Source organism: Ovis aries, chromosome 2 (assembly GCF_016772045.2).
Source record: "Ovis aries strain OAR_USU_Benz2616 breed Rambouillet chromosome 2, ARS-UI_Ramb_v3.0, whole genome shotgun sequence".
In the NCBI taxonomy this organism is placed as follows: Eukaryota; Metazoa; Chordata; class Mammalia; order Artiodactyla; family Bovidae; genus Ovis; species Ovis aries.
In genome coordinates, this window is record NC_056055.1 from 242,322,759 (window position 1) to 242,347,782 (window position 25,024).

Below are 25,024 nucleotides of genomic sequence, written 5' to 3' on the forward strand. Positions count from 1 at the left end.
CCTAAAGTTGGACGGTTGAAGGAGATAATGCCCGCTGCTTTTAGAACACTGTGTGACAGGCAGTAGGGCCTCAATAAACATGGACTACTGTCTCATCATCAACATTATTCTTTTTTTAAAGAATCAAGTTGGATGTGAGTCAGTAGAAGGAGGGAAGCTTGTGGGCTTTGGAATAGGTCAGATGTAGGTCTCAGCCTGCCTCTGCTATCTCATAGCTGTGTGACCTTTGGCAAGTCACTTCACTTCTCTGAGCCTCAGTTTCCTTGTCTATAAAGTGAAGTAATAACCCCTGCTTGCTTGACTCACTGGGGCTGTTGTGAGGTGATAAGTGATGTAATTTGGTGTGAAAGTACTTCCTTTTATACAGAAGGGACTGATACCAACAATACGTGATCGCCATAAAGTGCTTTCCTGTTTACAGAGGTTCTGTTCCATGCTGTCTCTCATACCTGCCTCATCCTCATGAGCCCATTTTCCTCCTCTGACAGATTTCTAGCTGAAGCTGTGAAGTGACTGTAGCTGACAGAGGGAAGGACGCAGAGGCCCATCCTGGGCTGCAGGCCCCTCCGGGGCCTCTTGGAGTCTGCTGGGGCGGGCCGCCGGGTGGTTTCCCCTACGTCCTCCCGCACAGCTGCCCTCCTCATGCTCCAAATCTGCATCACCATCTCAGAGGCTTTTTCTTTCCCGTTTTACAAGCAGGTGTCCCGCCAAAGATTCGCCAACTTTTCAAATAAAACAAACCCATAAAAACTCGGGCAGTTTCAGTGAGAAAGGAACATGAGTCTAGCTTGGGGGCTGGGGGCAGAGTCTCCCGGGTACTTCCTCTGGGCCCAGCCTCTGGCTTGGGGGACAGCAGAGGGAAGGGCAGGCTGGGAGCAAACGAGGGGCGGCAGGAGGGAGGCGAGGCCCTTGGCTGCTTCTCTCCATACCTGTTGGAGCTGCTGTGTCCCGCTGAGAGCACTGCCTGCAAGGAAGAGAGAGACGTTTTCCATCACACACACACAGGAAGATGAGCGAGCCTTCAGCTGCTGGAGGCTTTCTGGGACAAACAATCTGTGTGGGGGCCTGTGGCGGGGAGGCAGTTCTAATGCCTTTCCAGCTCATTCTTCTCAGATAAGTCCCCTCAAGTGAGCTGAGACCCTGAGTTGAAAGGACGCACCAAGCCCCAGGTGGCTGAGTCAGGACTCGGTGAACACACGAGGTGCTAAGGAATGGTGGCAGCATCAGTGAGTCCCAGCTCACGCAGGAGGGCTGGGACTGCGGGCTGGCCTGCAGCCGGGAACTAGGTAGTTGGAGCTGAGGCAAAGCGAGTGGAAGGGGGAGAGGCAGTATTGTCGAGCCCTCCTGAGCACTTGGCACTGCCCATCTGGTGCAGCCATCGCTCGTCCTGCGGGTTAGGACACCCGGGCCCTGAGAGGGCCGTCTCCAGAGCAACCCCCCAGGAGGCAGGACCGGGACTTTCCGCTCCGCGGGTCCCCTCTCTCAGGCTCACAGGTACAAGGACTGGTCCCCCACTTCCTCCCACAGGAGAGCTGGCAGCCTGGCGATGGGGGCTTCCATCCCTCGAGTGGGCGTCTCCCTACTTGAGGCCCCTGGTTGGGGTTGGGGGAAGAGAGGGTTAATGCAGCCTCCTGAGCTATGGGGGCCACAGAATCACTTCAGGGCAGAGAAGGGGGTGTGGTGGACATTGAGAGGCTTTAAATGTGTGCCAAGGCCGACAGCAGGACTGGCTGCTCCATAAGCTGTCTTATTGTTCGGAGTCAATGCGCTGAACGCCTTTGTGAACTGATGGCCGTTTCTGTAAACATTCCCACCTAAACGGTGGGGAGCTCAATGGGTGGAAACGGTCAAACTGTGTAATATGGAAGCAAAGTAATAGGCAGGAGCTGGGACCTTGATTCTGCCACTGACTCGTATGAACTTGTCAGGAAAAATGGGGATAACAGCCTGTACCCCAAAGGATGCCTGTGATGGAGAAACGAGACGATGCAGCAAAGGCTGTCCGGTCAAGGTGCTTGGTGAGCGGCTTCCTGTCTTGAGAGGTGGTGTGACCCAAGGTGATGGGCACTGCCTCTGAAGCCCAGTTGCCTAGGCTCCAGTGCTGGCTCTGCCACGGCCTGTGTAATTTTGGTCTCAGTGCCTCAATTTCCACCCCGTGAATCCAGGGAGAATGACATTACCAGCTTCATAAGCAGGTAATGAGGGTTAAGGAGATGACGCATGGAGAGCTCAAAGAGCAGCGCCTAGTGTAAAGCGAGCCTCACAAGCACTGCCGGGATGATCACTATCCACCCAGCTCTGACAAGGCTGTGGTCTAACTTGGAGCTCGGACATTAGAAACCTCCCGTGTGTGCTTCAAGAGTGAACATTTCAATGTGTGTGAAAGTTCGTTTCTTCACGAACACTCTTCAGTAGAAAAGGTCCCTGAACTTATATGACCGTATATACATTTTTTTAGTCCCCCTGGATTCAATAAAGATATTTCCATGTTGGTGATGTCAGGACCTATCAACCTCTAACTTGGCCTGTCCTGCTAAGTGGCGGGTTGCTCCTTGCCAGTCTCTGCTAAGACGGCCCACCCAGAGGCCCAGACCCTCTCTCAGCCCAAGACCCTCACCCCTCCAGGACGCTGCAGGCTGGAGAAGTGAACGTTGGGGATGAACAGCACCGGCGGGGTCTCCAGGTCCGCCTCAGGCCGCAGGTAGGTGGTCTCATTGCCCCTGAAGCCAGCTAGCAGGGAGCCCTTGATGCCTGATGGGAAGAGGAAGGCATTGTGCCTTGAGGCCCCTCTGCTCATGCGTCTGCCCTCTAGTCTCCTCTCCCCTTCATGCCACCCCAGCCCAGCTCAGGCCCACTGACCACTGTTGCTGGAGTCGGGGCACTTGACCTTCCTCCGGAACTGCTTCCGCTCATCATCCCGCATCTTCCTTTCTGCTCCCTGCGGGAGAGAGGGGGCCGGGGGTCACCACTGGTCTTGGGAGGGCTGGCTGCTTTTTCTTGCAACTATGGGACTTCCGAGGTTGCTTTCTTCCCAGGGTGAGATCAGGAAATGGGAAGGTACCAGCACTGGGCCCAATCAAGTGCGGCCCAGCCCTGTCTGAGGTCAGCAAAGCCTTGGGAGAGAGAGAAACAGAGAGGCAGAGAAATAAGAAAGTAAGGGAGACAGGTGTAGGGAGAGAAGAACAGAGAAAGAAACAGAGAAAAGAGAAAGGAGCTCAGAGAGAGGTAAGAAGAAAGAGAAAAGTGAAAAAGACAGACACGGAGAAAAAGAAACCTGGACAGCTTTGTACAGAGACCTAGAAAGAGACGTGTAGCAAGAGGAAGGGTTGAGCAGAGGGAAACACAGCCACAGAGAGCAGGACGGACAAACGACAAGCACACAAAGACGGAGGCATTCAGAGAGCAAGAAGCAGAGACAGGTGCACCCAGTGTGGCTGAGGAGGACACGCAGGTGGGCTGGCCCGCCCGCCCAGGGTCCAGCAGAGGGTCGCCCAGCCACCTTGTCACAAAAGATCTTGATCTGGCAGACAGCTCGGTGCACCAGGCGCTCGCTGGGGGAGCCGCAGTCATAGGTGTCGATCTGCAGGTTCAAGGGGACTCCCTTCACCCCCTTCTGTGAGGAGAAGTCTGTGCTGAGGCAGTTGACGCCGACAAACACCTGGGGACAGAGGCGGGAGCTCGCTAAACAGCCGGCCCAGGTCACCAGACCTGCGGTCCCACAACCTTCCTGAGCACCGTGGGGCCTACCGGCCGCCTGGCGGGCACCCTCAGCTTCACAGCGCCCCTGGAAGGCAAACCTCACCAGCTCTCTTTTGCAGGGAAAACCCATGCTCCGAGAGGGCCGCTGTCCGAGGGCGACACAGGGAGCATATAAGGGAGCTGGAGTTTGAGCTCAGGGTGTCACCAGTGGACAACGCAGCTCCCACTAGACTGCCAAGGGCAGCCCAAAGGATCAAGGGCCTGGGAGGGAGATTAAGGGTCCTTTAGGAATTTAAAATCCAGAGCCTCATTTTTCTCTTTTTTTTTTTTTTTTTTTGCCCCTGTGCACCTGGACGACCAGCTCTAGCCACAGCTGAACCAGTCACCCGCTTTTTACAGCTGAGGAGATGGAGGCTCTGAGCATGGATGTGACTTGCTAACGCTTCCACAGGGAGTTGGGCAGGCTGGCAGAGAGGAATGAGCTTGGACGTGGGGCTACTCAGACTCTGCCCCTCAAGCCATGTCACTTTAGATAAGTCCTTGAACCTCATGGAGCCTCAGTTTCTCTATCTGCAAAATGAGGACAATTAAACCTACCTCCTGTGGCAGTGAGGGTGGTTGAATACCCAGGGGGCTTAGACATTTTGTAACCGTTGTTGTGAGTGGGACAGATGGCGCCTCAGCCAGAAGCCTGTGTCCAGCTGACGGTAACCTGGGGTCAGTCTTAGCTGGACCTCTCTTAGCAAGCTCACCTACTGACTGCCCACTGCTGGCTTCTGTGTGGGACTCCAGGCCAGAGCCCACTCCAGGCTGGCCCCTATTCCTTGGGACGCTTCCCTTGGAAACGATCCTGACTTGAACAAGTGGGGGTGGGGTGGTGCTGGAACAGACCCCCTTCCTTCCCTGGCTGTGGGGGGGCAGGCCCCCAGATGCATGCCAGACATACCTTCCCCTCAGCCAGCTCAGCCCTGATGCCGCCCCCACCCAGCTCACACCTGACAAAGACCCAAGCCTGGGGGCTTAAGAGGCTGTGAGAAAATCCCCACCGAAACCCACCTCTCCCTTCCCACGAAACTCTTCCCCCACTCCCTGAACTGGAGGCCCCAGCTCCTCCCCAGTCCCGGGTGTCTGTTTGAATAATAATAATCCCTTGCCTTTGTGCCTCTCCTTGCTGTTTTCAGAGCCCCTTCACCTTGGTTTTCTCCAGGCAACCTGGACCGCCCCATGAGGGGAGGCGGGGAGGCGGGGATAAGCTCCCCAGCTTTCCCAGGCCAGAAGGGCCTTTGCCATGAGCCTGACCCAAACTTGGTCTGATGGGGTAAGCCTGGCCCCGAAAGGTGAAGGGACAGGCCCAGGGTCACCCAGCCCCTGACCCTCTGACTAGTGCCCGTTCCACGATACCACCTGTCCAAACAGAAGACCGAGACACAGAGGGACCCGCAGCACCGGCGAGTGTGAGGCTGGTCTCCAGCACTATGTGGCTTCATCATTGGTATGAAAAAAATATATTGCCAGAGGCCCTATTTCTCAGGCCTCTCCAATGGGCTTGGCATAGAAAGCGCCCGCTGCTCCATCCTGCATGATCTCCTCGGATCTTCACCACCCTAGGAGGCAGATTGCTCTTCCCTCCCTATGGGCTCCTCGAGTGAGGTGACAGACTTCAGCCTTCATCTACCAGACTCCACAGCACTTCTCCTGCAACACTCTGCACTGGCCCACGTGTCAGCAGCAGCAGGATCTTGCTGTATGGCTTGCACCAAGACTCAGTTTTCCCATCTGGCAAATAGGTGGATTGGACTAACAACAACAGCCACCACTTCAGCGCCAGGCTGTGCTCTACCTTCCTCTCGTCTCACCTGAGCCTCACGCCAACCTATCCGTTCATGCTAAGGTTACACTCCCAATTTTCAGCTAAGGCCCTTGTCCAAGGTCACGGAGGTGGGATAACGGCCCGGCCACTCTAGCTTAGAGCCTGTGCTTCATCTTCACTCCTGTACCCTGCCTCCTCCCTGGTGCCCTCACCGGAGGAGCTACCACAATCCTAAGGACAGTCCCTTTCCTGGGACTTGCTGGCAGCCCAGTCCCATCCAAGCCATGCCCCCAGCACTGACCTTGGCCTCCTCATGGACATTCCACATGAAGGACAGTGCATTATACGCCACCTCCTCAATGTGCTGGACAGTGTTGAAGTTTTCTTTGCAGTCAGCTGAAACCACAGGAGACCAGAGGAGAGTCAGGAGACAAGGGATTTGGGGGTACCATGGGGAGGGGTCATTAGGGGCTGGGCCCCATTCTTGGCAGGGACTTGGATCCTCTCCCACAAGAACCATGCTTCAAACTAGGGAGGAAGTTACTCATTGTGCCCTGGGCTACTGATGGAAAAACTGAGGTCCAGTCTGGGAAGGAGATCTGCCCAAATCCCAGAGGGACTCCTTAACTTGGCCAACTAGGCCAGGGCCCACATGATTTTGGGGTGGAGCTTATTCTTTTCAGTGGGACTGTGATTTAGGAGATCTCCCAGGTAAAATGGTCATCAAAGTCATAGTGGTAGTCATAACTATAGTAAAATCAGTACTACCAGTATTGAACTTGTAATATCAAATAAATGATAGTACTACTACACACTTGACTCTTGAGGGTCCCTTGGACTGAAGGAAATCCAACAAGTCTATCCTAAAGGAAATCAGTCCGGAATATTCATTGGAAGGACTGATGTTGAAGCTGAAACTCCAATGCTTTGGCCACCTGATGTGAAGAACTGACTCATCTGAAAAGACCCTGATGCTGGGAAAGATTGAAGGTGGAAGAAGGGGACAACAGAGGATGAGATGGTCAGATGGCATCACCGACTCAATGGACACGAGTCTGAGTAAACTCTGGGAGTTGGTGATGGACAGGGAGGCCTGGCGTGCTGCAGTCCATGGGGTCACAAAGAGTCAGACACGACTGAGCGACTGAACTGAACTGAGCTATACACTGACAATGCTATGAATATTCAGCTTACATATGAGGAGAACAAAGCTCAGAGAAGTCTGATCACAGCTAATGAAAGGTAGAGCAAGGTCTGGAGGTCAGTTCTCTCTGGCTCCTGAGCCCGGGCTCCGAACCACTGCCGTCTGGGCTCTCAGAGAAGTCACTGAATTGTCCCTATTTGGGTCATGTTCTCTAGCACATGTGGCTCCAAGGCAGAAATTGCACGGCAGGCAGATGGGGCAGCTGGTATTTTCCCAGGTGACAGTTGAAGAAACCGAGGCTCAGGAAGGGGAGGTGACACAGGTCACACGGCCAGGAAGAGAGCGACAGAGCCAGGGCCTGGAGGTGCGAGGGCGCGCCGCGCCTCCCACCCTCTCAGGGCCGGGACTGGCGGCACACACAGAAGGCCTTCCCCAGCTCCCTTCCTGCCTTCAAAGCACAAGGGTTCCAGCTTCCAAACAGAGCTGCCCTGGCACTGTGCTTCCAGCTTCCAACTCACCCACTGCCTGCAGTTACCTCATGCATTTGTATCCCAATTGGCCAAGACCCCTGATGGGGACAGGCCAGCCAGCACCCCAGGCCCCCAGAGCCTTGTTTATCCCAAAGCAACAAAGAAAAGAGGTCACTGCTTCCAGTCAACATGCAAATCCCCACAAACCCCACAGCTTATGACCTGGAGACAGGGGCCAGGCAGGCGGCTGGAGTCAGAAATAAGCCCTGCAGAGGTCAGAAGGGGGTGGGGAAAAGGGGGACAGCAAGAAAGGTCTGACTGGCGTGTGTGTGTGTGTGTGTGTGCGCGCGCACGTGCACGCGTGTGAGAGAGGTGTGAGACAGAGAGTTAGAGAGAGAGACACTGGGGTGGAGGGTGTGAGTGGGTTCTCACCCACATCGATGACCCGCTGCTTGGCGGTGGGCTGCCGCGAATGCCAGTGTTTCCAGAAGCGCAGCTGCTCGACTGGGCCCTTCTCGTTGTCGAAGACCACCATCACCACGCTCTGCAAGCACAGTGGTCACTGTGACCCCCTGCCTCGGGAGAGGCCTGGGCAGCCTCATCCTTTCCTGGAACCGGGGTCAGGCGGCCCTGCCCTTTGGCTGGGCTGCCCCTCCCCGCGGCAATGGGCAGTCCTCTAAAGCACCCTCTCCCTGGAGACCCCGGCAGGCAGGGTTGACCTGACCACCCCACCCGCTCCCCAAGCAGTCCCAGGGCAGCCAACGTACCTTGACCTTGTTGGAGGACAAGGCAAGGCCTTTGCCACCCGCTGGCGTCCGCAGGGTGACGGGGTAGAACTGGCCCTTGTTGAGGTAGGCCATGGGCGACTCGCCTGATTTGATGTGGATGGCTTTGGGGGAGCCCAGGGTGTACTCAAAGTCACTGTGGAGAGGTGGGGGAGGACAGTGAGGCTGGGCTCCCAGGCTGAATGGAGTATCCCAGAGGGCAGTGGGGCAGGAAGCCTGAGGCTCTGCTATGGATTTACCATGCGGCCTCACTAAATCACTCTACTTTCCAGGGCCTCCATCTCCCCGTTTTCAGGGCTTCTATTTAACAGCTTTGTTGAGGCACAGTCCTCCTGAATAACGAATAATGGAAATGAGAGAGCCCTGAGGGGTGACCAAGTCACAGGGAGACCAGGACACAATGGAACCTTAGTTTTCTAACGTGGTGCTCAGTTCTGAGCTGCTTGTTATAACCTGGGAAAGAGATGTAGAAAGCACTCTTTTCTTTTACATGCCTTTACTTCTCTCTTTTCATTCAGTGATGATGTTTGCTCTGGGGACAGTGTCTGCAATCCCCTGCCCGCTGACCAGTGGTCAAGGGTCCAGAGAGGCTAACTTACCTCTTGGGATAGTCCTCTGGACCTGGGGGTTCTGGGGATGTTTTCAGGATATCTGGGAAGAGTAGAGACTGCAGAGAAACACAATCCAGGGAAAATATATGCTCACATTCAGTTCCACTGGGACCTCAACCCAGGGCCACTACATACAGCTGTGAAGGCTGCAGAGTGCACAACCTGGACAACAGTGCATGGCAGCCCTGCCTCAGCTCAAGGACTCTTTCCCCCAGTGATTCCAAAGCTCTGACCGCCTCACTGTCTTCTCTCCCTCTGTACATGCAAGTACCCAGGGGTGTGGGGGTGGGCCCTCACCTCCTGTGGGTCATCTTTGAAGGTGCTGTCAGGCTGCCAGCGCTGTGTGGGAGGCACCCCATGAATGTTCTCAAACAAGGAGCTGAGGGAGCCATTATCATATACATCGCTGGTGGGCAGCAGGTAGCTGTCCACAGAGCTGGTTTCCAGCTTGCTGGGGCCTGCGGGGAGGAGAGCTGCCTTGCCCGGCGTGGGTGCAGCCCCCTCCACGCTCATTAGGTTATTCTTCTTGAGCACATCTGGGTACTCCGGGGTTCCAGACACATTCTCTGTCAGGAATTTCATGAGGTGCGTGGGACTTTCAAGGGGGGTGAGGTCCATCTCATATTCCATGCCATGGTAGTACCTGAGGAGAGAGAGGAGGGATAAGTGGGTACACCACTTTTCTCGGAGCCTAGAGGGGGTCCTGGGCTGGATTGCAGGGTGACCACCACACTGACATATTGACTTCTTTAATCCAAGGTAACGTTAGGTCTTCCCAACATGCCTGAAATGAGATACTGCAGCGGGCCCAGCGTGTCACAGGGAGAAGCAGGGAGGAACCAGGTACAGGATCAAGGTTCAGGGGGCAAATGCCTGCTTTATCCATTACAGTACTTGGTAATTTAAAAAACTGAAAGTTTATTCATTCCTTATCCAGAGTCAAATGTCCCCACATTAAAATAACTGTACTGAGTCATTCCAGGTGAGGGCAAGACTGGGTATTTGTGAGTACAGACAGTGTACATTAAGAAAAAAGATCTGGAAGGATATACCCCAAACTATTAAGGGAAATAAGAAAGTAGAATTGCAAGAAACTTTTACTTTTTTACTTTATATTTTGAAGCAAAAATAACAGTCTTTAATGCATTTCATTATACAGAATCCAAAGAATTTTTGCATACAGTCCTCACTTTGTCAAAAGAGCCAGATAAACTATTTTCACATCTGAGAGTCACAGAATCAGAGACACTGAGTGAACACACAGACCTCACTATAAGATGATTCTATTATCAGTGGGTGCCCTCCTGTAATTGTGCCAGTCTTCATTTCCATCACCATACTTCTGATTCTCAAGGGCCAGCCTCAATATGGGTATTCATTTTGTTACTACATCAAATTTGTTTTTGAAAAGTAAACTAAATTTAAAAACAGTTTCAACAATAGATAGTTTAGTTGTTATAACTACACAAATATTGTTTGCCGGCTGGTTAAATATTTTACTATGATAAGTTTTCTTAGAACGACCTCTGTCGCTACTGGAGTTATGATATTAACTTGAGCTTCCTCATTTTAGAATTTTCTACTTATTTATCCATAATTTCCCTAAAATTGTCATACACCTATAAACAATTTTCTTCAAATGAACAAATACATTACATAATCTACCAGTTCATTCCTCCCTCCTCCCCTTCCTTCCTTTTTCACTTCATGCATTTCTATAGACTTTGAATACTTTATAACCAGCAGGTATTATTTTACAATCAGAAAAGCTAACAACGTTAAAAAAAAATTGTTTTGAGGGAAATGTCATGCACAAAAACCTACTGTTTGTAGCAGTGGAGGGCCCTGAGCCAGCCGCAAGCGCCTCAATGCCTGCCTGAGCAGTTTGGGCTTTCCGGAAAGGAGAGAGAGGCCCAGAAGGTTTCCCAGCAGAAGCCCTGCCTACTGGGGGTAAGGGAAAGTAGAGAAAGGGGGCAGTATCCTTCCAGTGCCCATCTGGCCATGAATATGGCCTGGGCTGCTCTCTACAAGAAAAGGAACATTCATGCCCCGAGGCACCAGTGCCAGGCAGAGGCCCAAGACAGCCAAGGGAAAGAAATATGGGAACATAGGTGTCCCCTCCCCTTGAGGCTGCAGGGAGGGTTTTGAAGCTAGGACAGAAAAGCTTCCAGCAGGGCTTTTCCACCACTGTGGCTTTGAAGCGTGTTTTTAGTAAACTTTAGCCACGTGGCCCGCAGGCACTTGCGTCTGTGCTTGCACTTAGGCAGGGTCTCACTGTGACTGTGGGCCCCAGTCTCTTTTGAGATCATAGGTCCCTTCCTCCATAAAAAGCAGTTTAAAAAACCTTTAACAATCCTCAGTATAAATACAAATACAAACCAGGCTGGATTGTATCATTTTCTTCTGATTTTAAAATAGATAAAATACTTTTGTGGGCCCCTAAGGGTACCGTGGACTTCCCTGGTGGCTCAGATGGTAAAGAATCCACCTGCAATGTGGGAGACCTGGGTCAGTCTCTGGGTTGGGAAGATCCCCTGGAGGAGGGCATGGCACACTCCCGTATTTCTTGCCTGGAGAAACCCCACGGACGATGGTGTTGTAGAGCTGGACACAACTGAGGGCCTAAGCACAAGGCTACCGTGGACCCTAGTACTGGCATTATGCCCCCTGTGCCCAGTGGATAAGGGGACCGAGGTGAGGTTGGCGGTGGGGGGAGGGCAGAGGGGCGGGGATGGTGGCGAGGGCGGGCCTCACCTCTTGCTTTGGTCATTCCGGCCCCCAGTGCTGGAGGACAGTAGCCGCTTCTCCTTGGGGCCCTGAGAAGAAAGGAAGAAAGGATTTATGTGTGGCTCTTGGGTAAGATCTGACTGTCACGAGCCTCAACCCCTTCCAGGGGACTCGGCCATGCAGGGGAGCTATGTTGGTCATTGGGAGAAAACCCGCCAGTTCTTTGAGTTAGCAGGCCATTTAGTCTGAGCCCCCAAGTTCCAGAGTGAGAAGAAGTACCCTGAAATTAGCACTTAAGAATCATGGAATTTGGAGTCAGGCAGGCCGAGTTTAAGTTCTAGCTTTACTATGTAAAAGCGCTGTGTGACTCTGGATAAATGATTGTGCTTTTCTGAGATTTAGCTTCTTCATATGTCAAGTGGGTGATGACAATCCCTCCCTCAAGTGGGTTGTGAAGATTTATTAATAAAGATAATGCTCACTGTTTTTTAATGGAATACTTCCTATGAACTGGGCCCCGTGCTAAGCGGCTTCTCTGTCTGCTATAATTTAATCTCTACAACCACTCTGTGACGTCTACTAATGCTATCCCAATTACATGCATGAGGAAAACTCAAGTCCAGACAGGCTTTGTCATCTTAGTGATTAGGAGCACAGACTGAATCCAGATTTCTTGGGTACGGTTCTTAGATCTGCTACATATCGGCTGTGTGACCTTGGGCGAGTCCCTCAACCTTTCTGCACCTTGTCACCATCTTTACGACAGGAATAATAGCAATACCAACCCGTGGGATTTTTGTGAGTGCTTAGACTAGCACCTGTCACAGGGAGAACATTATGTAAATGCTACCTTTCATGATTATACTTTTAATATTGTTTTATCTTAGAGAATTCGGGTCTTTTCTCCCTAAAGCTAACAAAGCCAGAACAAGGTCTCCAGCCAAGTCTAGTGATGTCAGCGCCTGGGTTTTTAATCAGACTGATGGGAGAGCATGAGGAAAGGTGCCTGGCACAGTGCCCAGCATTCAGTAAGAAATAGTAAGTGGTCACCTTTAGGACTATACTGCCCAAAGTCACATGGCCAGCGTGTGGTAGGAACAGGTCTCCAGCTCCCAACTTGGTGCTCTTTCCACACCGTCAGACCGTGCCCTGACTATCAGCGGTGCTCCTCTGACCTAATGCGCTCTGGGAAGGGGGAGGGGGGCAAGTGTATCTCCCCGGGATGCTGGACTGCAATAAACCACTACAAGTGTCACCTACCATTCTGGCGCTGGGAGTGGGCTCTTGCTCAGGGGAGACAGTGCTAGATTTTATTTTATGGCCCAGTCTCAAGCGATATATCCCAGGCTGGCGTTTAAGCTCAGACCTAGAATTCTGGCTCCTATGAGGTCCCAGACATTCCAGGACTGGGCTGAGTCATTCAACTCAAATTTCTTTTCCATCATCAGTCTTCTGGGAGAAGGGAAGGGAGGGTAGCCATACCACTCCTAGATGAGAACCAAAAGCCAGAGAGATAATTTGGGGTTTCTTTTGTATCTGAGACCACTTCCTCCAACTTGGTCTCTGAATTTGCAGAATTTACCTTCCTTTGTGTAGAATAAACTACTTCTTGGGCCAGTGAATTTGAAGATTTATTTACAAGGTGGCTTTAAATCTTCAACTTCAGATTCAGTTATCACAACAATCAGCTATTCATGTCCCCAGCCTCCAATTTGGGAAAGTCTCTAGAAGCAATAAGCAGGGATAGCAAGAAAGTTTGCTGTCATATGACAATTCAGACAGATGGGTAGGGGCTGCCTGGAGTTACTAGGCTGAAAAAGATTTTGTGGTCCTGTGTATCTTCAGTGAGAATACAGGTTGTAATCCACTAGCAGTGTCTGGCAAAGGCACTGGAAGGGGGTGATGTCATGTGGTTACTAATAGGTTTAAGCACACTTCTCCTATGTGAGAGGCCTAATTTCTGTTCTTAGGAACTGGCAGTCTCAAAGTCAAGGCCCCAGAAACAATTAGAGAACAATAAAAGATGGTATGTCAGAAGTGGTACAACGTGCATGATGGCAGCAAGGGTATGAACGACAGTGAGATTCTCAGGAGAGGGAGAGGCGATATGAGGGGAGAGCTTCCAAGAGAAGCTGGGCCTTGGGAAGGGCCCTGAAGGAAATGAATGAACTCAAGAGCAGAAGGCATGTTCTAGGAGGTGGGGCTGGAATAGGCAGGTGGGGAGGACAGGGCAACTGGGATGACCTAAGGGACAGAAAGATGGTGGATTAGAGGTAATCGCTGTGGTGTGTATGGCCAAGGAACTGATCCATTCAATCAATACATACTGAGCATTGTGTGGCAGGCAGTGTGGGGTACTGGGGGCTCAGTCATGACCAGGATATAGTTCCTGCCCTCCAGGAGCTCAGTGTCATAAGTGAGATGGAGGAGTAAATGCACAAACAGCAAGCTTCTGAAGACGGCGTCACGGAAAATGACGGTACTTGCTGAGGGTGCCCAGAGGAGGCACGGAATGGGAAAGCCCAGATATCCTTCCCCACCTTCAGGGAATGGATGAAGTAACTTAAAGCTGAGAGCAGGGTTTCACCAGGGGAGAGGGGAGTGTGCCAGGCAGAGGGACCAGCATGTGCAAAGGCCCAGAGGTGTGAGAGAACGTGGTGAGGGTTAGGGGTGGTCAGAGTGGGATGGAGAGCCATGAAGCCTGAGAGCGAAGACGCGTGTTCAGGCAGAGGTGGGGCGTGCCCAGAGGTGGCGGGCGTACCATGTAGTAGTCATAGAGGAAGCTCAGGGCCGCAACGCTGTCGTCGTCACCGTTGACTCTCATCATGGCCTTCGTGGCCGCCGTCAGAGGGTTTTCAAGGTAGGTCTTCCAGGCCTCATCCTCGTTAGTGTAGGGGAACTTCTGGAAGTTAACCGGGTCATTCTTTAGCAGCCGAACAGATCTGAAACTGAAAGACAGGTAAGGCGGGTCAAATGTAGGCTGTCCCAGCAGAAGGCATGCGCACGCCTCCCAGGTGGCTCAGTGCTAAGGGATCCACTTGCCAGTGCAAGCGACGTGGGATTGACCCCTAAGTGAGGAAGATCCCCTGAAGAAGAAAATGGCAACCCCCTCCAGTATTCTTGCTTGGGGAATCCCATGGACGGAGAAGTCTAGTGGGCTACAGTCCATGGGGTTGCAGAGTCGGACGTGACTGAGCATGCGTGCACAGCAGAAGGTCTGTGAATGGTCAGCCTCAGACCAACGTTCAGGAATTCAGAGAGCTACCAGCCTTGAAAACTTGAAATGCTTATTCTGTCATCATTGGACAGAGGGGGCAGTAGAAAGTATCTAAACTCGAGCCAAGTGCTCTGGGTCACCACCAAATGTTGCCATGTAGAAGCTGTAGGCTTGGGGTCCCAGTTCCGTCAGCTACAACTGAAGACTGCAATGCCAACCTTGCGAGGCTTGAGAGAAGATTCAAGAAAATGCTTCCATGGTAGATACTTATTCAAGGGGAATCAGTGTAGCAAGGATAGGAAATAACAATGACAAGGTGCAAAGAATAAAATTTCCAGATAACTCAGCATGAGTTCTGATGACATTCTCTTCGAGACTGTGAAAGACACAGAAGGCTGGAGATCATTTCAACTTAGAGCATGTGGCAAGTGACAGAGAAAGCCAGAGTGAGGAAGCCCCTAGGCAGACTCGGTCTTGGTAAATGGCATATCAGACCAACATTTATTGTACAGTGCCCAAGCGGCTGCTCAGATGCCAGGAACTGGAGTGGAATGCTGCAGGGCACAAGGCAGGCAGAACCTGGGCAGTTCACTGAGAACATTGGCAAATACAAGCCACATGGGCTCAAAGGCAAGTGATCAAGAAAGATCAAGAATGTCCTCCTCTTTGGAGGACATTCAACTTGGGGAATTATATCACTATGTAATATGTATGGGGAGGGTCCCAGGAATATAGAATATATATATTTATTCACATACATATATATTCTAAATGTATATTCAGACATTACTTTGCTGACTAAGGTCCATCTAGTCAAGGCTATGGTTTTTCCTGTGGTCATGTATGGATGTGAGAGTTGGACTATAAAGAAAGCTGAGCACCGAAGAATTGATGCTTTGAACTGTGGTGTTGGAGAGTCCCTTGGACTGCAAGGAGATCCAACCAGTCCATTCTGAAGGAGATCAACCCTGGGATTTCTTTGGAAGGAATGATGCTAAAGCTGAAACTCCAGTACTTTGGCCACCTCATGTGAAGAGTTGACTTATTGGAAAAGACTCTGATGCTGGGAGGGACTGGGGGCAGGGGGAGAAGGGGACGACAGAGGATGAGATGGCTGGATGGCATCACTGCCTCGATTGACGTGAGTCTGAGTGAACTCCGGCAGTTGGTGATGGACAGGGAGGCCTGGCGTGCTGCGATTCATGGGGTCGCAAAGAGTTGGACACAACTGAGCGACTGAACTGAACTGATATATATATATTCACATAATATAGAATAATGGTGATAATAAAAAGAATGTCTAATCTTTACTGAACATTGACCACGTTTTAGGCATTGAGATAAGCACTTTTTTAAGGATTATCTCATTTAATTCTCACAACAACCCTGTGAGGCAGGTACTACTATTGTTCCTATTTTATATATGAGGAAACTGAAGCTCAGAGAAATTAAGGGAGTTGCCCAGGGTTCCAGTTAGAGGGTTAGTGAGTGGCCCAGAGGGGATTCAAGCTCAGGCAGGATGTTTGCTGTAATACAGAATAGTGTTCTCAAACTTTCGCTGCATCAGAATGGCACAGAAGGCTTGTTAAAACACAGATTTCCAGGCCCCACACCTAGGTTCCCTGGTAATGCTGATGCTGGTAGTCTGGGGACCACACGTTGTGAATCATTCGTGTAGAACATGCTCTTAATCATGAGCAAGGGCACAGAGGTGAGGAATTTCTGGTTATGTTCATTTTAGAGCAAAGAATGTTGGGAGGATAGCAGTAGGTGAGAAACAGCAGACAGCCAGGATGGGAAAAGAGAGCCCCAGAGATGAAGTGGGCAGATTGGTCTGCTGGTGCCCTGATGGCCCCTTTCTAGGTGAGTCTCACAGATTCTCCCGTTAAGGGACGCAGGAGTAACGTCGGCTACCGTTCACTGTGGTATTAATGCATGTTTTCACTCATCAGCTCGGCTCCTTACAAGAACATTAGATGTGAGGATCATTTGCTTCATCTTGCAGATGGAGAAACCTGAGACTTGGAGGAAACGCCCCTCAAATCACCCAACTAGGCCATGGCACAACCGGGTTGTCGAGTACACAAGCCACATACTTTCCACTAAGGCACACTGCTTTCCTACAGTGCAAGAAGGCAGTCCTTGTCACAACAGGAAAATGCTCTAGTTATGGAACTGCAGGCAACTGCGGCAGACTGGTAGGTGGGCGAGGGCCTTCACGAATCACACCGCAGGAAGTGCCCTCGTGCTGCCCGCAGCTCAAGCCTGCATTCTCAGACACAGAGTGGGAGCAGCAGCCGGGCCCACACGCAGACAGGCCGGGGGTGGCTCTCTCCCAGGGCCTTCTTCCAGGGCAGTGTCTCCCATCCCCCTGAGCCCCGGGGTGTGGGGTATTAGGCTCTGAAAGGGAGGGAGAGGGAGCTGTCACACAGGAAAGAGAAATGACAGAAACCTTCCTGCTCCAGGGACATGGAGAGGGAAGCACACCCCAAGTTTCTGCTGCGATAAATCATGGGCCTTAAGATGGAGAGGTGAGAAAAGGCCCCTACCAGCTGCCTCCTGGGCCTGGGGTTACAGGAACTTACAGAGCCAGCCCAGGTGGCTGCCCCCAACCACTCGAAGTCTCAGCCTAAATGGAACTCCCAAACCAACAGGGCACAGAAGGAACAGGGAAAGGCCTGGTGGACCCCACTCTCTGGGTCATCTGGGAATCCCAGCACTTAGCACCGTTCCTTGTTTATAAAATGAGTCAAATAAAAGCACCTGCCATGTAGGACAATGAGGACTGAGTGACCCCGTCACAGGAAGAATGCTCACAACTGGAACATAACAAGTGCTTAATATAAAAAGTAGAGAAGGCAATGGCACCCCACTCCAGTCCTCTTGCCTGGAAAATCCTATGGACGGAGGAGCCTGGAAGGCTGCAGTCCATGGGGTCACTGAGTCGGATACGACTGAGCGACTTCACTTTCACCTTTCACTTGCATGCATTGGAGAAGGAAATGGCAACCCACTCCAGTGTTCTTGCCTGGAGAATCCCAGGGACGGGGGAGCCTGGTGGGCTGCCGTCTATGGGGTCGCACAGAGTCGGACATGACTGAAGTGACTTAGCAGTAGCAATATAAAAAGAATGATGCTTTCATGCCACAGAAAGGGTATATGTTACAGAAAGCTCATTCCAGAATGTCAAAAATCTTGAGTTTATGGAACCTTAGGCTATAGTTTAGACTTCCCTGGTCGCTCAGATGGTAAAGCTTCTGCCTGCAATGCAGGAGACCCAGGTTCGATCCCTGGGTCAGGAAGATCCCCTGGAGAACGAAATGGCAACCCAATCCAGTACTCTTGCCTGAAAAATCCCATGGACAGAGGAGCCTTGTAGGCTACAGTCCATGGGGTCACAAAGAGTCGGACACAACTGAGCGACTTCACTCACTCAGGCTGTAGTTTGGTCTTCAGGTGTTGAAATAACTTTTCATTTATAATTTCTAATAAAGAAGCAATGTGCAAAAAATTAATCGTGCTCTCGGCCCAGCTTGGAGCTAGACATCGAGCGCTTGCAAAGTGGTACAAGACATGGTCACCCTGTAAGTCGTTGGCAGATGTGGAAGTGAAGTGAAAGTCGCTCAGTTGTGTCTGACTCTTTGCAACCCCGACCATAGCTGCCAGGCTCCTCTGTCTATGGGATTCTCCAGGCCAAAATACTGAAGTGGGTAGCTGTTCCTAGGGCCAATTTGCTGACTCTGGTGGAATGACCCTTATCAGCTTTAACGAGCTATCAGTTATCTTACCTTATTCAAAAATTCAATTTTAGAAGACAATGATAAAGTGGCATCAGAAATGAAAAAGACAGGCAATGTTTGCTGTTCTTCTGGCTTGTGAGGGTCTCTAATCCATCCTGTGGAGACCCCAAAGTCTGATTCCTTGATACACAGCAGCTACCCTACCTCAAGCATTCAACAGCGTTTACACCACTCCAACAGCTATTTTTCTGCATTGTCTTATCTACTCTGCACAATAGGTTTGGGGGAAGTTGAGACTCAGGTGATATTACCTCCAGGTCACTCAGCTAGTAAGTGGCAAAGGCGCAACTTGAACCTGGCGTTGTTGGACTCCAAGATGCAGCTCTTAACCCCATGCTAGTTTCCTTTCAAATGCCTTTTTTATTCTGGCAGTTCCCCTCCTCTGGAATACACTGAACCAATACTCCACTGCTAGACAGAAAAGGATTTCCCACCCACACAAGGCAAGGGGGCCTAAGTGAGGAAGCGAGATGACTGGAAGTTTCTGGCCAGGCACTAAGGGCAGCTGGGGTGGGGGTGGGGAGCTCCAGAGTTCTGGTTCCCAAGCCTGTTCATGCTACCAATCAATGTCATGTACCAAGACAAAGTATTTGGCTTCTAGAAAGACTTGGCTATGGATAAGGTTAATGAGCATTGATTCATGTGCCAAATACTGAAATCTAAAAATGTTTGGCTCCCTGTTCTCCTAAAGATTAGAAGTGAGGGCTGAAGGCCCGGTGGGGAACGGATGTGAAAGGGTTCCAGGAAGGTGTGAGCCCTCCTAGTGGGAGACAGAGCCAGAACAAAGAGGGGAGACCAGTCACCTTCCCTGGGGGCCTCTGCAAACTCTCTGTTGGTGTCCCTGTCCAAAGCAGAGCTCCTCAACAAACAGAAGTGGAAAGGGGATGAGGGAGGAGAGTGTAGGGAGAGGACATGATTCTGGGCAGCCTTCTTGTCATCAGATCTTCACCAGGGTACAGCACAGAAGAATCCATAGTACCATGGGAGAAAGTATTATAACATCAGGGTCATAGCCTGACAGACCAAAGTAACTGTGTGTCCTTGGGTAAGGCACTTCACCTCTCTGGGCTTATTTTCTCATCTGTTAAATGGGTCTATTGAGTGTATTCTGTGCCAACCAGGGACTCTTCTGGGCACTGGGGAATCAGCCAAAAGCATGGCAGATAAGGCTCTGCTCCCATGGAACTTGCAATCTAATTGGGGAAGACAGACCATAAACAAGTAGGTAAATGAGTTAATTTTAGTTAGTGATAAGCGCTGTGAAGAAAATTAGAACACAGTCATGTGATGGAATCACCAGGGCTGGCTACTTTAGAGTGGGGATAATCTCTGGGTTGTTAGGAAAATTAAGTGTATTAACATGAGAAATGTGCTAAGCCTAGAGCCTGCCAGGGAATAATCACTTAGTAAATAACAGCCATCATCACCGTCATCATCATCATGACCATCATTTTCTTAGAACCCCTAAATGAGAGTAAAAGGGGACACACTGCCTGAGGTTCTTAAATTAACATCCTCTCCCAGCATCCTGTCTGTGAACCAGGTTCCATGTCAAAAACAAAAGAGACAGTGTAATAACCCCTTGCCTTGACTTTCACATTCATTATCTCATGGAGCCTCCCAACATACATGATGTGTTATTATCTCTACTTTACAGACCAGAAGACAGACGACAGAGACGTTAGGTGACCTGTTCCAGGGGACTGGCCCAGTGAGTTAAAAGCCAGCCTCCTGGAATTTAACTCCACGACTAGCCACTTATCCACCAACCACTAGTTTCTAAGAAGGGATGCAAAAGAGAGGGAAAAGAACAATAAAGCTGGATGGCATCCATCCACCTAACCATCTATGCCTCATTTTAATAAATATTTGTCAATATTTATTATACTACATGCCAGGCTTTGTCCTGGGCGGGTGAGACAATAAGATCTCTATTGTCACAGAGGTTGCAGTTTAGTGGCAGGCAAGACAAATATGACCACAAAAACAAATGGACAGCTACTATCAGGTGAAGAAAGCTATGACGGGAAAGAAGCCAGAGGACTTCTGACCTGCTTCAACTTTGGGGAATGACTAGATGCTGGTTGAAAAGAGCGGTGGAGGGGAAGAAGAAATGTGGAGATGGGTGTGGGAGGATTTTTGACCTTCCAGATCAAAGGCTAGATCAAAGGCATAAGCCTGGGACAGCTCCCAAAGATTGTCCGCCTACTGTGTGCCAGGGTTTTTGCATATATTGCCTTGTTTCAAGGAAGGCCAGTCCACTGAGGAGGAAACTCAAGTGTGAGATTTGACAATCCCTCATATTTGCATAGTGTGTTATATTTTTCAACATGCTTCTCATACATTTGTCATCATCTCTGATCCTGCAATGCTCCTGTAAGGTAGGGAGGGAGGGTATGACTATCCCCATTTGATAACAGCAAAAAATGAGCCACAGAGAAGGCCACCGGCTTGCCTAAGGCTAATTAGCTGGTATCTCAGGGCACCAGGCATAGAACAGAGGTCTCTGTCTTCTAGCATCAAGAACCTTGACAAGGCTGTCTCCTCAGACACCTAGAAGGGTGACATGCCTACAGTGGTGAAGTATGGTTTCATCTCAAGTCCTTCAGATTCTGAATACCCACAGCTTTCTGGCCAAGCCACTTAAGAATCCAAAGGAGACTAAGTAAATGTAAAGCCACTAGTTGAGGGTTTTTTTTTGGTGTTCCAGTTAGTGTGCAAAAAGACTTTAGAAATCTAGTTTCCCTTTTTTAGTTTCTGTTGTTGTTGTCCGCTTTGGCCACATCACCCAGCTTGTGGGACCCTAGTTCCCCGACTAGGGATGGAACCTAGCTGCTGAGCAGTGAAAGCGCAGACTCCTAACCACTGGACTGCCAGGGAAGTCCCTAGAAATCTAATCTCTGGCAGCAACTGTGACCTGCCGAAGGACACACAGGACAGAGTAGGATTGGGATTCAAGTCTCTTAGCTTCCTGTCCAGTACTCAGCTCAATCACTACTTTATCTCAAAGGCATTTCTATAATTCAGAGATGGAAAAGTAAGGCCTCTGGGAAGAAAACTCACCATCAAGGGGACAGCCTCAAGCCCCACTAAAGAAGGTCCCTGAAACAGGACAGATCCTGGCATCTGGGCCCCACTTCACTCCAGCCTGAGGAGGAAGAGTTCCAGGGTCTGCCTGAGCTGGGTGTTGACACCCAGATACACCCAATGACTTGTCAAACCCTGTTGTAAGCCACACAGCTCATCAGCAGTGATCAATCACACTCACTAATTACCCACGGGGAGGCCCTGCCACAGCTGCTCACGGAGGAATCATTTTTCAGTCATCCCCATGGAAGGTGTTCCCTGGGCATGGCAGACTGCTCCAGGGTTGTCGTGCTTGCAAGTGGCCCATCTGGTTTCTGGATGCACAGGTTGTGAAACGTGCCTTGTCACCTGCTGGGGGCTCATTTGGGGGCCTCAATGGGGAAATGGCAGTGCTTAGGGAATGGCTCTATAATGACCCCCGTTTGAATAAGGAGGTTAGCAAGAATTGGGAACTTCTGAGGGCAGGGACAATATGGTATTTACCTTTGTAAATAGTTATAGAGTAGGCATCAGAGCTAGGCAGAGCTGGTTCCAGTTTAAGCTCTGCTATGACTAGCTGTGTGGCTTTACACTTGACTTCTCTGTGCCTCAACTTTCTTACCAGTAAAAAATAGGAGAAGATGACAGCAATAACATCAAGAGTTACTGTGATAGCTACTATTCATTGAGGGCTTATCAAGTGCCAGATGCTGGCCCAACAATTTCAAGTCATTTTTTTGTTTACTCTTTACTCCTTTGTGAGCCATTACTGTTGGAAAATGCAAAGGGATAATGAAGGTGAAGTAATCAGCATAGTGCCAACACATAATAACACGAGTTATTCTTCCTAATACTCACTTTGTGGGGTAGCCCCCAGAAAACTGCATGACAACTCACAGACTCACTTTCTCCTCCTACTATTGACAGAAGGAGACCAGATACTCAGAGATTCTCAGATAAAGAGCTGCAAGCATCGCCAGCTTCATCATCTGGATCCAGGTGGGCAAGTTATCCAACAGCCATCAGGCTCCAGCCAACACTTTTAGCTGCATGTAAATTAATTATGTGCCATTTTCTAATTATACCAGAAACTCACTTTCTCCTCTTTGAAAATTCTTCCCTCGATGGGAATTTTTTTTTCACGCTATATTCTCCTCTTGGTTTCCTATCCAATTTTCCTATTCTTTCCTGTAATTCAGGTGAGATGTGAAAGAAATTGCACTCCACCTAGAGACCCAAGGCGCTACATCCCTTAATTCATTCATTCATTCACTCTGTTGAACAGGCTCGGTACTGGGACATAAAAAGTAAATATCATGCTGCCCCTGCCCTCAACAGTTCCCCATTCTTGCAAACCTCCTAGGAAGGCCCAAATATTGGTGAAAGCCATTCCCTTCAAGACTTTCACTAGATCAGTTGCTTTGACCTTTTAAAAGAGGCAAAAGGAATGGGGTTGGGGGGGGGGTGGGGGGTGGATAGCCAGCCAGGATTATTTGTTCCATTTTATAAATGGAACAAAGCTTCCCTTGTAGCTCAGTTGGTAAAGAACCTGCCTGCAATGCAGGAGACCCAGGTTTGATTCCTGGGTAGCGAAGATTCCCTGGAGAAGAAAATGGCAACTCACATCAGTATTCTTGCCTGGAGAATCCCATGGACAGAGGAGCCTGGCAGGCTACAGTATACCGGGTCCCAATAATTGGACACAACTTAGCAACTAAACCACCACCACCACCAATGCAAAAACCTGAGTTTCAGACAGGGTAAGGAAGACAAGGGAAGGAAAGCAACTAAGTTATTTTATAAGTCAGGCCTTGTGCTTTTTCATTCTCATCCACATCCTGTGAGGCGGGTGTTATCACCCCTTTACATATGCAGAAACACTGACAAGGTTAAAGAGCCCATCCAAAAAGTTACCCACTCTGTACCTGGCAGGAAAAGTGAAAGGAAAGTGAAGTTGCTCAGTCCTGTCTGACTCTTTGCGACCCCATAGACCGTAGCCTGCTAGGACCCTCCGTCCATGGGATTCTCCAGGCAAGAATACTGGAGTGGGTTGCCATTTCCATCTCCAGGGGATCTTCCCAACACAGGGATCGAACCCAGGTCTTCCGTACTGCAGGCAGACTCTTTACTGTCTGAGCCACCAGGGGATCCTACCTGGCAGAGCTGGGCTCAAACACAGGTGTGACCCCATAGCAAAGCTCTCAGCCTGCTGACTCAGCAACTACACTGCAGGTCAGCATGGAATTGGGAACCTCCTGCTTTCCCATCCTTTGCCAGGTCTTCTAGGCCAGTGGTTCTTAAACTTGATCATGCATCAGAATCACCTGGAGGGCTTGTTAAAACACATATTGCTGAACCCCACCCCCAGTTTTTGATTCAGTAGCTCTAGGGTGGGGCTGAGAATCTGCATTTCTACGGAGTTCCCAGGTGATGACGCTGATGACGCTGGTGCAAGGATCACACTTTTGAGAATACCGATTTTTTGTTTTTTAAGGTGAACCAATAATTCTCTCTTTTAAAAAACTATGACTCTTTCCTCTCCTCATTTCAAAAGTGACACAGGGTCACTTTGTAAAACACAATATATAAAACATGGAATATACAGAAAAATTGGAATAGAGAGACTAGAATTCACCCACATTCCTCTTCTCAGAGATAAGCACAGTTAACAGTCTGGCAGTATCTCATCAATTTTCAACATCCATGCTGGTGAGAAGCAGGGTGACACATTGGTGTGGAGCATCCTTTTGGCCCCTTATAAGATCCCAGCTCTTCAGCGAGATCTGGGGGAATCTGGGACAAGCTGAAATCCCCTCACTTGCAAAAGTGTATTTATACTCCCATCCTTCACTGAAGTGTTGAGAGGGTTACAGGAGATGATTCCTTATCAAATACCGGACCCTGTGTCCACTGTAAAGTCAGCGCTCAAAGAAAGACTTGGCTGTTACTTTTGTTTTAACCGAAGGGTGCTTTGGCTACGCTCTTTGCGTTTTCAGTCCTGAGACTCTTCCTTCCCGTCGTCCTCCCTGTGGACCCCTGAGGACCCTCTGGGCTCCAGACACCGACAGGAGGCTCCTACTAGGAGAGGGCAGCAGACCGAGTGGCAGGCGCCGCCGCCCTTAGGGTCCTCGCAGGGGCCTCTCGGCCCAGTTGCCTGTTTTACAGCCCGGTCTTACCGAGGGTTTTTAACTTTTCATTCACCAGCAGCGTAGCTCTGACTTTTAATAACACGACAAAAATTTGCTCCTGGCAATCATGGTTTCGACCACAAAACCACAGCGGGAGGCGTTCCTGGTTAACTCTTTCAGCGCTGCAGGCAGTCTGGAGCCCAAGCGCTCTCGGAGCCTGGGTGGAGTGGCGGCGGCGAGGCCTGAGGTCACAGACCGGGATGGGATGGGTCGGGTCCCCCTCCTACCCTCCCTTGAGGCACTCCAAGCTTCAGGGAGGAAGATGGTTTCAGATTCAGACAGCTTCGGGGAGGAAGATGGTTTCAGACAGCTGGTGGGGGCCAGACTGCGGCTAGAGGGGAATCCCGGCGTGCCTCCCTCTCTTCCCTCTCTTTCCTTCATTCCACAGACCTACTGCGTGCTGAATACTTAATCTCTACACCCTTCATTTCCTCAACGGACGGGACGGGACAGCACTGGCCAACCAGGCGCCCAATACGCCCTCGCATTCAACAAAGATGCTTCTCC

The 25,024-nt window shown here is 50.3% G+C and overlaps 1 protein-coding gene across 1 annotated transcript in view; it reads right to left on the bottom strand.

The window, feature by feature from the left end:
* The window catches only part of GRHL3 (grainyhead like transcription factor 3), a 36,608-nt gene that overhangs the window by 8,723 nt on the left and 2,861 nt on the right, over positions 1 to 25,024 (bottom strand). The window contains exons 2-12 of the mRNA XM_027965520.3: positions 14,008 to 14,194; positions 11,274 to 11,335; positions 8,817 to 9,162; positions 8,508 to 8,575; positions 7,891 to 8,044; positions 7,556 to 7,667; positions 5,811 to 5,905; positions 3,500 to 3,658; positions 2,860 to 2,938; positions 2,618 to 2,751; positions 930 to 964 (exon numbers count right to left, since the gene is read on the bottom strand). Of these exons, the coding sequence (XP_027821321.1) occupies positions 930 to 964; positions 2,618 to 2,751; positions 2,860 to 2,938; positions 3,500 to 3,658; positions 5,811 to 5,905; positions 7,556 to 7,667; positions 7,891 to 8,044; positions 8,508 to 8,575; positions 8,817 to 9,162; positions 11,274 to 11,335; positions 14,008 to 14,194 (1,431 nt within the window). The remainder of the gene's footprint in view (positions 1 to 929; positions 965 to 2,617; positions 2,752 to 2,859; positions 2,939 to 3,499; positions 3,659 to 5,810; positions 5,906 to 7,555; positions 7,668 to 7,890; positions 8,045 to 8,507; positions 8,576 to 8,816; positions 9,163 to 11,273; positions 11,336 to 14,007; positions 14,195 to 25,024) is intronic.